The 12,401-nt window shown below is 47.2% G+C and overlaps 4 protein-coding genes across 4 annotated transcripts; 2 read left to right on the top strand and 2 right to left on the bottom strand.

Annotated features, from left to right (window-relative positions):
- Positions 1–912: 912 nt before the first annotated feature.
- Positions 913–1,536, bottom strand: LOC141847931 (non-classical arabinogalactan protein 30-like). The gene has a single exon (XM_074736040.1). The coding sequence runs from the start codon at positions 1,524–1,526 to the stop codon at positions 1,026–1,028; it is 501 nt and encodes a 166-aa protein (XP_074592141.1). The 5' UTR covers positions 1,527–1,536; the 3' UTR covers positions 913–1,025.
- A 134-nt stretch (positions 1,537–1,670) lies between these two features.
- On the bottom strand, positions 1,671–2,797 carry LOC141847930 (dehydration-responsive element-binding protein 2A-like). The gene is made up of 2 exons (XM_074736039.1): positions 2,696–2,797; positions 1,671–2,339 (listed from the first exon to the last, which is right to left on the bottom strand). Exons 1-2 carry the CDS (start codon positions 2,713–2,715, stop codon positions 1,682–1,684), a joined length of 678 nt encoding a protein of 225 aa, XP_074592140.1. The 5' UTR covers positions 2,716–2,797; the 3' UTR covers positions 1,671–1,681.
- A 380-nt stretch (positions 2,798–3,177) lies between these two features.
- Positions 3,178–8,164, top strand: LOC141847628 (putative protein phosphatase 2C 26). Its single transcript, XM_074735679.1, has 12 exons — positions 3,178–3,299; positions 3,428–3,479; positions 3,558–3,637; positions 3,715–3,796; positions 4,177–4,247; positions 5,838–5,917; positions 6,022–6,119; positions 7,123–7,246; positions 7,322–7,404; positions 7,732–7,780; positions 7,888–7,952; positions 8,038–8,164. The coding sequence occupies exons 1-12, from the start codon at positions 3,184–3,186 to the stop codon at positions 8,059–8,061; spliced, it is 924 nt and encodes a 307-aa protein (XP_074591780.1). The 5' UTR covers positions 3,178–3,183; the 3' UTR covers positions 8,062–8,164.
- Positions 8,165–8,765: 601 nt separating this feature from the next.
- Positions 8,766–11,328, top strand: LOC141847855 (probably inactive leucine-rich repeat receptor-like protein kinase IMK2). Its single transcript, XM_074735941.1, has 2 exons — positions 8,766–10,623; positions 10,718–11,328. Exons 1-2 carry the CDS (start codon positions 8,790–8,792, stop codon positions 11,326–11,328), a joined length of 2,445 nt encoding a protein of 814 aa, XP_074592042.1. The 5' UTR covers positions 8,766–8,789.
- The last annotated feature ends 1,073 nt before the right edge of the window (positions 11,329–12,401 follow it).

The following is a 12,401-nucleotide window of genomic DNA, read 5'->3' as shown; positions in this document are numbered from 1 at the left end:
ACAATAGAAGTACTTTTTGTCTAGGTTGATTACATCACTTTATAATAATAGAACGACGATAATGGGTATACAAAATGAGTAGTGGACATGATCAATATTGTTCTATTCAAAATGACTTTGTCTACTATTTACACATAGAGCTAGCAAACCATCCATCTACTATTCAAAATAATTTTGAATCGAATTTGCTATGCTGCGGTACGTATCCTGCACGATCCGTGCGCACTCCTCCGACCCCTCGCCACTGCCACCACTGCCGCTTCGCCGTCCGGCCACCGTCAGCTGTCGCCTCGGGCAAGATGGAAGCGCGACTCACGGGCGCACCGCCTGACACCGGATTCCGGCTGGAATTCGGCGAATTCAGCCGGAAATCGGTTGCCACCGGCGGTCCTTCCTTTGCCGGTCTCTGGGTGAAATTTGACTGGATTCCGACCGCGATTTGGCCGGAATCGGCCGCTCGGCACTAGCGACCGATTCCGACCAAATTGCGGTCGGATTCTGGCCAAATTCCGATCGGAGACCGGCCGAGGAAGGACCGCCGCTCCTCGACCGGTCTCCGACCGGAATTTGGCCAGAAACCGATCGCGATTTGGCCGGAATCGGCTGCCAGTGTCGAGAGGCCAATTCTGGTTGAATTCGTCGGATTTCGATCACTTTCCGGTCGGAATCCGGTGTCGGAATGTGCGCCGGCGAGATGCGCATCCATCAGGCGTGATGCGACGGCCAACGGTGGCCGAACGACGATGCGGCAGCGGCTAGAGCAGGGAGGTGGGAGCGCATAGGAGCGTACGAGGCGGACCGCAGGTAGCAAAACTCAATTTTGAATAACATAAACTTAATTTTAGGAACAAAAAGTAGCATTCATTCCACAAAAGCAATGTACACGAAGGTTTCGCATTCGAAAACCTCACCATCAAACTCCAAAAGCCAATTACAAACATGGCCTCAGCAAAACACCAGAAACAAAAGAGCAAATCGAACACCATATCGACATTAATGTATCTTCGCGTACGCCTCCCTCCTCGCTAGTACCTCGGCGCGCAGCGAACAGGCCTGAACGCCAGCGGTCCGGCCGCATAGAAATCCTTCACGTATTGCCCTCCGGCGATCGTCTTGTTCTCGCACCGCAGCGCCGCGCCCTCGATCCCGTAGTTGACGTTGGTCAACTTGTTGCACGTCGCGTCTCGCGAGGCCAGCAGCCGCACCACGCAGGCCTTGACGGGGTCGAAGTGGCCCCCGCGTCCGCCTTCCAGCGAGGAGTAGAAGTACCCGTTTGTGTCGGTGGAGACGGCGCGGTGGAAGACGACCCTTCGTCGGGGGCTCTTGCAGGTGATGGTCACCTTGGCGGCCGCCAAGGGCCGGGCGCCGTGCAGGTTCCAGGTGCCCGCGTACTTGCACTTCTGGCAGTAGACCATACCTTCCACGACTGCCACCACCTTCTCCGTGGAGTTGTACGCGGACGAGGCTCTCACCGGAACCGCGGCCACAGCCAACGCGAGCAGGAGGAGGAGGAAGGTAGACGACATTTCGTCGAACACTTGGGTTGCTGATTGAATCGACGGCTAGAGTATTTATAGATGGATTATCAGTGACGGACGTGGGAGCTTGTAAGAGCCTTCGGGATTGGGTCGAATAACAACGTGAAGACATGTTTGCTTTATTTTATTTTATGATTCATCAGCTAAAAACAACCTTGCTGCGTCTCGGGGAGTGATCCAAACATCTCAGAGTCAGGCCTCTGAAGGTAGAATAACATGTTCGAAGCATCACCTTCCATCCAAGAAGAACCACTTACGTCCCACCCTAAGCTGCAATCCGCATCATCTGAACCATCAAAGTCAGTACTCAACAGATCCTCCAGGCAGAAGACATCAGCAGGAGCTGTTCCTGATGATAGTTTATCGTCAGTCTGTTCGACCTTCGGCCGCATCGACGTAGCACTTGATTCAGTGACAGTCGCAGCATGACAGCCATTAGATTGATCGGGGAAATTGAGACGCGCGTAGGGTCCGTACATAGCTCTGGCAGCTTCGTCGTAAGCGAGCGCCGCTTCTTCTGCAGTTGGAAATGTTCCCAACCACAGCCGGCTAATGCGATTGGGTTCTCGAATTTCAGCTACCCACTTCCCCCATGTACGCTGCCTTACACCTCGGAAACTGGAATTGGGATTGTCTGGGCCTCCCTTGCCTTGCATGCATCCCTTTTTCGATCCTTTTGCTGGGGCACGTTGCACACGTTTCTCCGCTTCTGGTTCATCGTTCTGCGCCCTCCACCGAGCGATGGTTTCTGCTACAGAGCTTGGACCATCACGCTTTCTTCTTTGTCTTTGTCTCTTTTTCCTGAACAAAATGAATCCAAAAGATTTCGCACTCGATTTAGCCTTAATTAAATGCGTAAATATACAAACACTTATTTGAACGAAAATCGAGATTTAAGACCAAACACAAAATCGAGAACTAGCACACTATTGTGCCCAGATTTGCAGAGGCAATATGAATCACGCTTTCCAAACTTCTTGTTACCCTATTAAACGAAAACGCAGTTGCCAGAACATAGACTACTCTTAGATCAGTATCCACCCCCAAGAACAGAAGATTGAAACAAGAACAGAAAGAATCACACAAAGAACAACGGGCAAAAAAAAAAAAAACTAAACTAAAAATGTCAGAGGAAAACGATTCAATCTTGATCCTACCTTTCTTGTTCCATCGCCATCCCCCTCGTCGTCTTCTTCTATCACTCAAGTTTTCGCCCCGGTGTTGGGGATTTTTTTTCTCCGCCTCTCTCGCGTTCTCGAGAACTCTCTCTCTCTTGAGAGCCAAGAAATCTCAACGCCGGAGCAGGCAATATTTATAGCGAGGACGAGGTATTGAGCCTCGAGAGGGTGCTCACGTGACACGCGTCGCGCTCGGGTTCCAAGAAAGGGCGCGGGTGTCTCATTCCTTGGAGCCGAAGAATCGAGAGCCTAAAGAGGGTGAGCGGTTGCTTGCGGGTCAAGTCTAGTCCGACTCCGAAACCGTCTTTTGGTATTCTTCTTCGAAGTTCATCAAAATCTGTTTGGCCTTTAGTGGGCCGGATCCCTTGAGAGCCCAAATCCGAATCTCTCTGCGGTGGCAGCGCCACCACGACTCCGCTGATAAATCGGACGCGGCGCCGTTTTCTAGCTCGAGCAAGCAGAGGCAGATGGGGAGGCTTTCCATCCTCCACTCCCTCCGCCTCCTCCCTTCGCTTTCCCCGCTTCGTCTCTCCTCCATTCGCCGGTCACGGCGCCTCTCTGCTTTCGCTCGTCGTCAAATTAGGTAATCATCATTGACTCTTTCCCTCAATCGCGAAAGTACTCCTCTCGTTCCAATTCCTTTTTTTTTTTGCAATTTTAGGGCTTCTGGTCAAGCATTTTTTTCCACCTAAAAAGAATCATTCATTGTAGGTCGGAGTTTTCTTTGTCATTTGGTAGTCACCTAATCCCACACCCTGCAAAAGTGAGTTATTCGTGTATTTTCTTGTTTATTAAGCTATTCGTACTGAAATAATTCTCCTTTTTATGAGTTGGTTCAAAGGTTGATAAGGGCGGTGAGGATGCCTTCTTGGTGAGCAACTACAATGGGGGAGTTTTTGCAGTTGCCGATGGTGTTTCGGGGTACTGTATTTAGTTCTTAAAAGCTTTGATGAAGATTTATGTGCTATTATATTGTTCGTCTTTTTGATAATTGATAGTTGGGCGGAGCGGAATGTGGATCCTGCGTTATTTTCCAGGGAGCTGATGGTAAATGTTTCAAAGCTAATAGTGGATGAAGAGGTGAGGATTCAGAAATTGTGAAATTGATATTATATTTTGAATAAATGGGAGTAAATTGACATGAATTGGAACAGTATTGATTTTGAGCCTGCATAAACATAATTTTTTTTATTTTACTCACGTATTTTTTTTTTCTATTTTGTTAGCAGAATTTCATGACTTTTTCAAACTACTAGCATCAGAAAAAAGTATGTTTTAGTGTTTTGGAAAGCAGTTAAGCTAGCCTCAATGTTCTCAGTATGAAAATCAAGAAATGAATATATTTTCTTGGCCCATGTAGCTTTAACTATTTCATCCTCTTTAAATAAAAAGCCCTTTTGAAATATGCTTATAATTGAGTTTGAACTCGCACTCGTTTCTAATCATCTTACATTTGGCAGGTCAATTATGATCCTCAAGCACTCATGAGAAAGGCCCACGCTGCTACTTCTTCTATGGGCTCAGCTACCGCGTAAGTATCAGTCTTACTTTTCTATCTTATGGTGTTAGATCTTAGACAAGTTTCCCCTTGACCTCTACAAGCACAATGGATGGACAGATTTGACTTTGTTTCCAGTAGTTACATGAAAAATTGTCTGTAGATAGTCTCTCCATTGCTAATTTGCTATGTTACTCTGACATGGGTGCTCATATCCAACATATAGATCTAGGTGTTTGACATCATATCTTGTGAGAATATTAGCTATGCTCAACAAAGGTGTTAGTCCCTAACTCAGTGTTGGTGTCAATGTTGTGTCAGACATGAGCACATCATTGGTAGATTGAGTCCAAGTGACCTAATTCATTGGGAACCTAAACTATTCTTTCTGCGGGAGGATTATTTGAATCATTGAGAAGGGGGAGAAAAGTTGTCGAGTGATTTACAATGGGCGAGGCCCTTTGTTTAGTTTGTACTCGATCATGTCTAGTTAATCTTGGCTTTGGCTAGTCGTGGTGACCTCATGTCTATCTTTCATTTATAGGGGTCATGTTTATCGAAATGGGTACCAGTCTAGACACCTTAGGCCTTGTCAACATGGTACTGCAGCTATTTGTCTACTCTGTGGAATAGTAAGCTGATAGATTTAGGTGACATCGTTGTAGTTTTTTTTTTTTGTCTAGTTGCAAATTTTTCTCAAAAAGAAAGTAAACTGTATGTGAAGATGAATTTTGTAAGATTGGTTTAAGAAAATAGTTTTTACCAAAATATAAACTTAAAGATATTTTCTCATTTTGGAAGTGCCCAATCATCTCTAATATAAAATATAATTTCCATTCTTTAGAGAAGGATGACAATACAATCCTTTTATTTTTCTTTTCATTTTTAGATTCTTTTCTCCTTAGGAAAAAAATGGAGAAAATTTCACAACATGTGTGCAAATTTATCTTTTTCAGAATAATTTTTATGTACAAGGAAATGACTAAAGGGTGATTTCCTAGTACTTAATACTTGGACCAACTCAGTGAATGACTGAAGGATTCCCCCATAACTAATAGTTTTACCAACTTGAGACTGACCAAAGGGAATTCTCTGAAGCCGATACTTTTATCAAATAGGGAAAGCTTGAAGGGTTCCCATAGCTAATACTTGGACCAACTTGGGAATGACCAAAGGGAATTCCCCGTAGCTAATACTCGGACCAAATTCAAGGACATCGAGGAGGGGGCCTCATAAAACCCATACGGAGCCCCAAATCGAGCCACAAGGACAGAGAAGGAGGGGGGGGGGGGGGGGGAGGGTTGATGTGAAAAGAGGGCCCAAATAGCAAGTTTTAATGTCAGGCATCGTAGAGGGGGCCCCATAATCGCATTTAGGAGCCCCCCAAATATCTCTACAAGGACAGAGAAGAGGGGTTTGTTGCGAAAGGGGGCCCTAACTTATTTCATTGAATACCATAGTTCACAGTTGCAGAACACGACAAGTGTCCAACAACTTGTTTCTTTCAATGTTCTACTTTTTGTGACATGGGTGACCTGGTTTGTGTTCTTTCATTACTTTATGCCTTGTTTGAAAGGTTTGAAAGTTCAGGCCAGCTACTTACTGCTTCGCTAATATGGATAGTATAATTGCAATATTAGAGAAGAACGGAATCCTTAAAGTGGCAAATGTTGGAGACTGTGGGTTGCGACTTATTCGGAGAGGTGATGTACCAAGAGATGAACTGACTTCTTTCAGTTTTTTGGAGGTCAACAGCTAGAATATTTGTGATTTAATATTTGTTTTTGCCCTGTCATTTGATGGACAGACCAAATAGTTTTTGCTACATCTCCACAAGACCACTATTTTGATTGTCCATATCAGTTGAGCTCAGAGATTTATGGCCAAACGTATCAGGATGCCACGGTATTGCTTGTTTGACTTTGTTTTCGTTAAGTTCATTTTTTTCTTCTGCTGTTGCTTGCTCTATATGAATTTTCTTTTCTTGACTTCTTATCTTTAGTTTAGATTAAAATTCTTTTGTACTCCAGAATCTTTTTTTTTTATCATCATCATCCCTTAGCATACCATTGCTTTGTTATCTTCTGCACTGATCCAATAAGAAGCCTGAATGTCCCAGTGTCCATAATTATTCATTTGAAGCCTTAAACCTTTGCTTTACTCAGCGAAATTCTTTGCATGATTCATGACTCTGTTCAGTACTTATTCAGCTTTTTTACTAAATGCCGTCAATTCTGATCAATTTCTAAAATACAACCTAAACTTATTTTCAGGGTTGACATCATGAGTGGAGGGTCAAATAAAACTTTAGCTGAAGTATAAAGTAAGAAATTATATTAACAAGAAGAAAAACAAGCTCTTTCTTACTGGACTATGGTACATTAAATGTAAATGTGCGAAGATGGAAATTCTGTGGTCAACAATGATGACATGATTCCAAAAATTTTTGCCTATGTTTTTCAACTTAAATTGTAGAATTTTTGTGCTTCAGGAGAAGCAATCGGTGTTCAATTTATCTACTCTATCACTGCCAACTAAAAGACTGTACATGGATGATGAAGCTAAGTTTTGGTTGCCCTAAAATGGCACAAGTAGTGGAAAAGTGGGTCTGTTTCCAGAGCATTCTTGATTCTAATGCGGATGGTTATAGTTTCAAATTTATCCAGTCTGCTTTTAGTTTACATATTTTGTCCACACAAATTGCCCCTTCTAGTTAATATCCTACTCAACTGAGTCTACAGTAGTTTATGAAGTGCAAATTTGCACTTTTCAGGAATTCCACTTTTAGCTTTGTATGCAGAAGCTACATTTATATTCCTTCACATTCTTCTGTTGTCTCTTTGGCTTATTTTCTCTTTCTAATATAATCGTTTGGACTGACAATCAAATGCTGCAACTTATTCAACAGGTATGTAGGTTAGAGTTGATTGAAGGAGATACAGTTGTCATGGGTTCAGATGGCCTTTTTGACAATATCTTTGATCACGAAATAATTTCAACTCTCTCTGGATTTCAAGATGTCTCCGAGGCTGGTTTGTTGAGAGTACTAAATTCGCAATTTGGCTTCAACTTATTCCTTCTAACCAATATGTTTCTTTTGCCTGTAGCAAACAAACTAGCCAATCTAGCACATTATCACTCGATGGATTCAAGTTTTGATTCACCATATTCCCTGGAAGCTAGAAGCAGGGTAGTGATACCTTCTTTTATGTTTTGTTTGTTGTCTAAGGATTGCGTTGATGCTCTATTTCACAACTATAATACCAAACAAATTCAACACTAGAATCTGAAATAAAATCTTATTGTCAGAATAACTTAGTTTTGACCCTGAAACGAACCTCATCTGGTGATGTAAACTAGATTGGTATCAATAGTTGCTTAGTCCAGTAGTATTCAACCTAGAACAGGGAATAGTTTCACATCCAATGTGATCGCACAACAGATCCCATGTGATATGACTATCCGTCATGGTTAAAGGTATATACGTAGACCTGAATAAATGATGTTTCCTTTGCAGGGCTTTGACGTACCCTGGTGGAAGAAAGTCCTTGGAACAAAACTTGTTGGCATGACATTCTTAACCTCTTGTTTTGATGAATTTTTCCCATTCCATGCTCTTAGTGTTCATGCTAATGCCTTGTGATCTGATGCATCACTGGAATGTTTGATGCAGGGGGTAAGTTAGACGACATCACTGTCATTGTGGGTCGAGTAATAAGCTTGTCGGACAACGAACAGGTTCACAATAAAACCCATTGATAAGCAGGTGCTTATCCATTATTGTTAAATTGCCGAATGATTAGCTTGACCAAATAACTGGCAGGATATTGCAAGCTCCACGTTTTGATGGTATAGCCATGGGAGGCACAAGGCCATTTCTTGCTATTTAATTTCTTAGTTTTACAATTTCTGTGTACCACTATAAACATATTAATATTTTTGTGAAAATGAAAGGTATATTCTATTTATGACGTTTCATATTCATAGAATACGGCAGATTCTTTGTCTGGAATTGCACCAACATTTTACATCGACCTTTTACAGGATCTGGCAAAAAGTTTTCACTAATCCCTGACGTCAAAACAACAGCAGATTACGTCACCACCTGGTGCATGGTACACAAAAGCTAATTCCTCAGAGGTGGCGTCCTACTCTATCGGACCGTTGAAATGGCGCATCTGAGTCAAACCTCCAACCGACGATGTGGATGTGACGCAATCTAGCGCTTCCCGACGCACCCAGAATCTAGCCGTTGCTTTTCCTCATCCGTCAATTTATTTTCGCTTTTGCCCTCACGCTCTCCGCTCAGTCACAGCCGGACAACAACAGTCAGGAGGAAGAAGAAGATGATGAAGCGGCGCAGGAAAACTAGCCGTTGGCTTCCTCCAAGGGCAAGCCAACAATAATAATAACCACCCTGGAAGACTCTCTCCCACCGAGCTTCCTCCTCCGGCAATTTATAATCCCACTCCTTTCGTTCCCAAATCCAGTTAATCATCCTCTCTCATCTGCTCTCCCTTAATCTTGTACTTCGTCTTGCATTGATCCAGGGCTGAGCAGTGAGTTCCCTGCTTCATGGATAGCCTCCAACGGCAGCCGCCGTTGCCGTTGCTGGTGCTGGTCTTACTTTTATTGGTTTCGTCGAGGTTTGCAGTGGGAATCGAGTGGGACGGGGTGGCGATTACCCAGAACGACCTCCAGGGGCTGCAGGCCATCAAGGCCGAACTTACGGACCGCCGGGGCGTGCTCCGGAGCTGGAACGGGACCGGCATCGACGCCTGCTCCGGCGCATGGGCCGGCATCAAGTGCGTCCGCGGCCAGGTGATCGCCATCCAGCTCCCCTGGCGCGGCCTCGATGGTCGCCTCTCTGATAAGGTCGGCCAGCTCGTTTCCCTCCGCAAGCTCAACCTCCACGACAACGCCATTGGCGGGCCCGTCCCGCCTGCCCTCGGCCGCCTCCGCGAGCTTCGCGGCGTTTATTTGTTCAACAACCGCTTCGCCGGTGAGGTGCCGCCTTCCATTGCCGGATGTGCCCTTCTACAGACGCTCGACCTCAGCTCCAATTCGCTCTCCGGCAGCATCCCTGCCTCCATTGTCAACAATACCCGGCTCCTGAGGCTTAATTTGAGCTACAACAATATCTCTGGGTCGATTCCTGTCGCCGTCACTCGCCTTCCTGCTCTTGTGTTCGTCTCCCTCCAGCACAACAACCTCACCGGTTTGGTCCCCGACACATGGGGAAGCAGCAGCAACAATGTATCAAATTTCCAGCTCAAAAGCTTGCATCTCGAGCACAATTCCCTCTCCGGCGGCATCCCAATCTCTCTCTCTCGCCTTCGAATGCTGGAAGATCTCTCTCTCAGCAACAATGAGCTACAAGGCAGTATTCCTGAGGAATTCGGGAGGTTCTCGAGGCTTAAAACGCTCGATCTCTCCAAAAACTCCATTAGCGGAACCTTCCCTGCGTCACTGTGCAACCTGTCGTCCTTGGTTGAGCTCAAACTCGAAGGTAACTTTCTCAAAAGCCCCATCCTAGAGTCCATTGAAGGCTTAAAGAATCTGTCTTTGCTCGATCTTAAGAGGAACCAATTCGTTGGTCCAATCCCTCCCACGCTGGGGAACATCTCCGGCCTTTCTCTGCTGGATTTGTCGGAGAACAACCTCACCGGAGGAATTCCAGTTTCCATTGACAACCTCACCAACCTCACTTTCTTCAATGTGTCTGACAACAATCTATCTGGCCCTGTTCCTGTTCTCCTCTCCGAAAAGTTCAATTCGAGCTCTTTTAGTGGAAACCTTCAGCTCTGCGGTTACAGTGCCGCTCCATGCCCTTCTGCTCCTCCTACCTATCCGCAGTCTCCTTCCACCTCGCCGGAGCACACCCGGAGAAGACTGAGTACCAAGGCACTAATACTCATCGCCGTGGCGATCTTCCTTGCACTGCTCTTCCTTCTTTTCTCCGTTCTATTCTACTGCATGATCAGAAACAGAGCTGCAAAACAGAGCACCGCAAGAGAGGTGGCGGCCAGGAGAGGCGAGAAGTCAGGACAGGAGACGGGGTCGGAAGTCGAGACCGGAGGTGACACCGGAGGGAAGCTGGTCCATTTCGACGGCCCGCTAGCCTTCACTGCCGATGACCTCCTGTGCGCCACCGCGGAGATCATGGGGAAGAGCACTTACGGGACGGTCTACAAGGCGACGTTGGAGGACGGCAGCCAAGTCGCGGTGAAGCGGCTGAGGGAGAAGATCGCGAAGGGGCAGAAGGAGTTCGAGGCGGAGGTCGGCGTTCTTGGCAGAATCCGGCACCCCAATCTATTAGCTCTTAGGGCCTTCTACTTGGGGCCAAAAGGAGAGAAGCTTCTTGTCTTCGATTTCATGGCCAAAGGCAGCCTCGCAGCTTTTCTACACGGTAAAAGATTCCAAATTTCGATAAACTTCAAGCGATCTCTGAATCTGATGTTCGTTGTAATCGCATCTAATATCTTTTCCTATTCTGACATCAGCTCGTGCACCGGACAGCATGGTTGACTGGCCGACGAGGATGAGGATCGCCATGGGAATAACCCGGGGCCTGCACCACCTCCACACAGAGCTCGCAATCGTCCACGGCAACCTCACGAGCACCAACGTGCTCCTGGACGAGAGCTGCAACGCCAGGATCAGCGACTACGGCTTCGGCCGCCTCGTGACCGGCACCGCCTCCAGCTCCAACGTCGTCGCCGCTGCGGGCGCGGCCGGATACCGCGCGCCGGAGCTGGCCAAGCTCAAGAAGCCCAACGCGAAGAGCGACGTGTACAGCCTCGGCATGATCCTGCTGGAGCTTCTGACGGGGAAGCCCCCGGCGGACTCGACGAACGGCATGGACCTGCCGCAGTGGGTGGCGTCCATAGTGAAGGAGGAGTGGACCAACGAGGTGTTCGACACGGAGCTGATGAGGGACGCCGCGACCGGCGACGATCTGCTCAACACGCTGAATCTGGCGCTGCACTGCGTCGACCCGTCGCCCGCCGCGCGCCCGGAGGTGCAGCAGGTGATGCAGCAGCTGGCGGAGATCAAACCGGATCTGGCGGAGCCTTCTGAGACTGAAGGGGAAGCACCAAAGGACGATGAATAGAAGTCAAAGACAAATCCTATACTTTCAAACTCTAACACTTTGAGTCGTTTGAATATTTATAATTATTTTTTTTTTCTTTTTTCTGTTCTTGTCTTCCTGACTGTTCTTGTTAATCATCATATTATAAACTGGCCTTCCATTATAATTTATAAACAAACAGATACAAGCAAATCATAGCTTTCAAATCAGGAAGAAGACATCAAGCAAATCATGCTTTCAAATGCTCACAAACAAGTCTCAAAGTCAAACTACATCAAAAGTTAAACATCATGCATGCTAAAATACGCCTACGTCGTCGATCTCCTCCTCCTTCTCCCTGGCTCCGATGCAGAGCGAGGCAAGACCAGCGGCCGCCGCGCCTCGGGAACACTCCCCTCTTCTTCGTCGTCGTCCTCCTCCTCCTCCGGCGACTCAGCCGCTGGAAAGAGGGACACGTCGACAGGGGACCACTTGGGCATCTTCTCGTCCTCTTTGCCACCCTTGATCCCGCCCAACCACGTGGGCTTCTGCCAGGCCGCGAAGAAGCCGAGGAGCGAGGCGCCGTTGCGGAAGCGTCTCCGCCACGGCGCCGCTGGCCTCTTCTGATCCCTCGGCGGAGGCACCGGCGGCGAGTTCTTGTGCTGGACTCGGACTTGGCCAATGCAGGTGACCTTGGGCGAAGAGGGTTCCCCGCCCACCTCTTCCGCTACCTCAGCGGCCATGGCGGACTGCGCGGCGGCCGAGGAGCGGCCGACGCTCTTGCTGCGGAACGCGTGGCCGCGGCTGCGGCCGCCATTGCCGGCCTTGGCGCGGCCCGGGCTCGGAGAGACCTTGACTCCCGTCGCTGCGTTCATGGAAGCTTGGTCGGTTGGTGGAGAAATGAAGCGGAGGAGGATGCGACGAGAAGAGAAGAGAAGAGATGCAGTATTAATTGGAGATGGGAGGCACAATCTGCGAACGCTGAACTGTGAATCGTACCCTCACACCATGCGCGACCATGTGACTATTGTTTGCCATATATGACGCTAAACGTAACGGTTTCTGCGACCGTTTTATAGTGGTAATTAGTAATTACTAGTTACCATACGTACGTG

The sequence above is a fragment of the Curcuma longa genome, chromosome 16, assembly GCF_044706935.1.
Source record: "Curcuma longa cultivar G26 ecotype Majalengka, Jawa Barat chromosome 16, ITB_CL_G26_1.1, whole genome shotgun sequence".
NCBI lineage: Eukaryota > Viridiplantae > Streptophyta > Magnoliopsida > Zingiberales > Zingiberaceae > Curcuma > Curcuma longa.
This window is presented reverse-complemented; position numbering and strand designations above follow the sequence as displayed.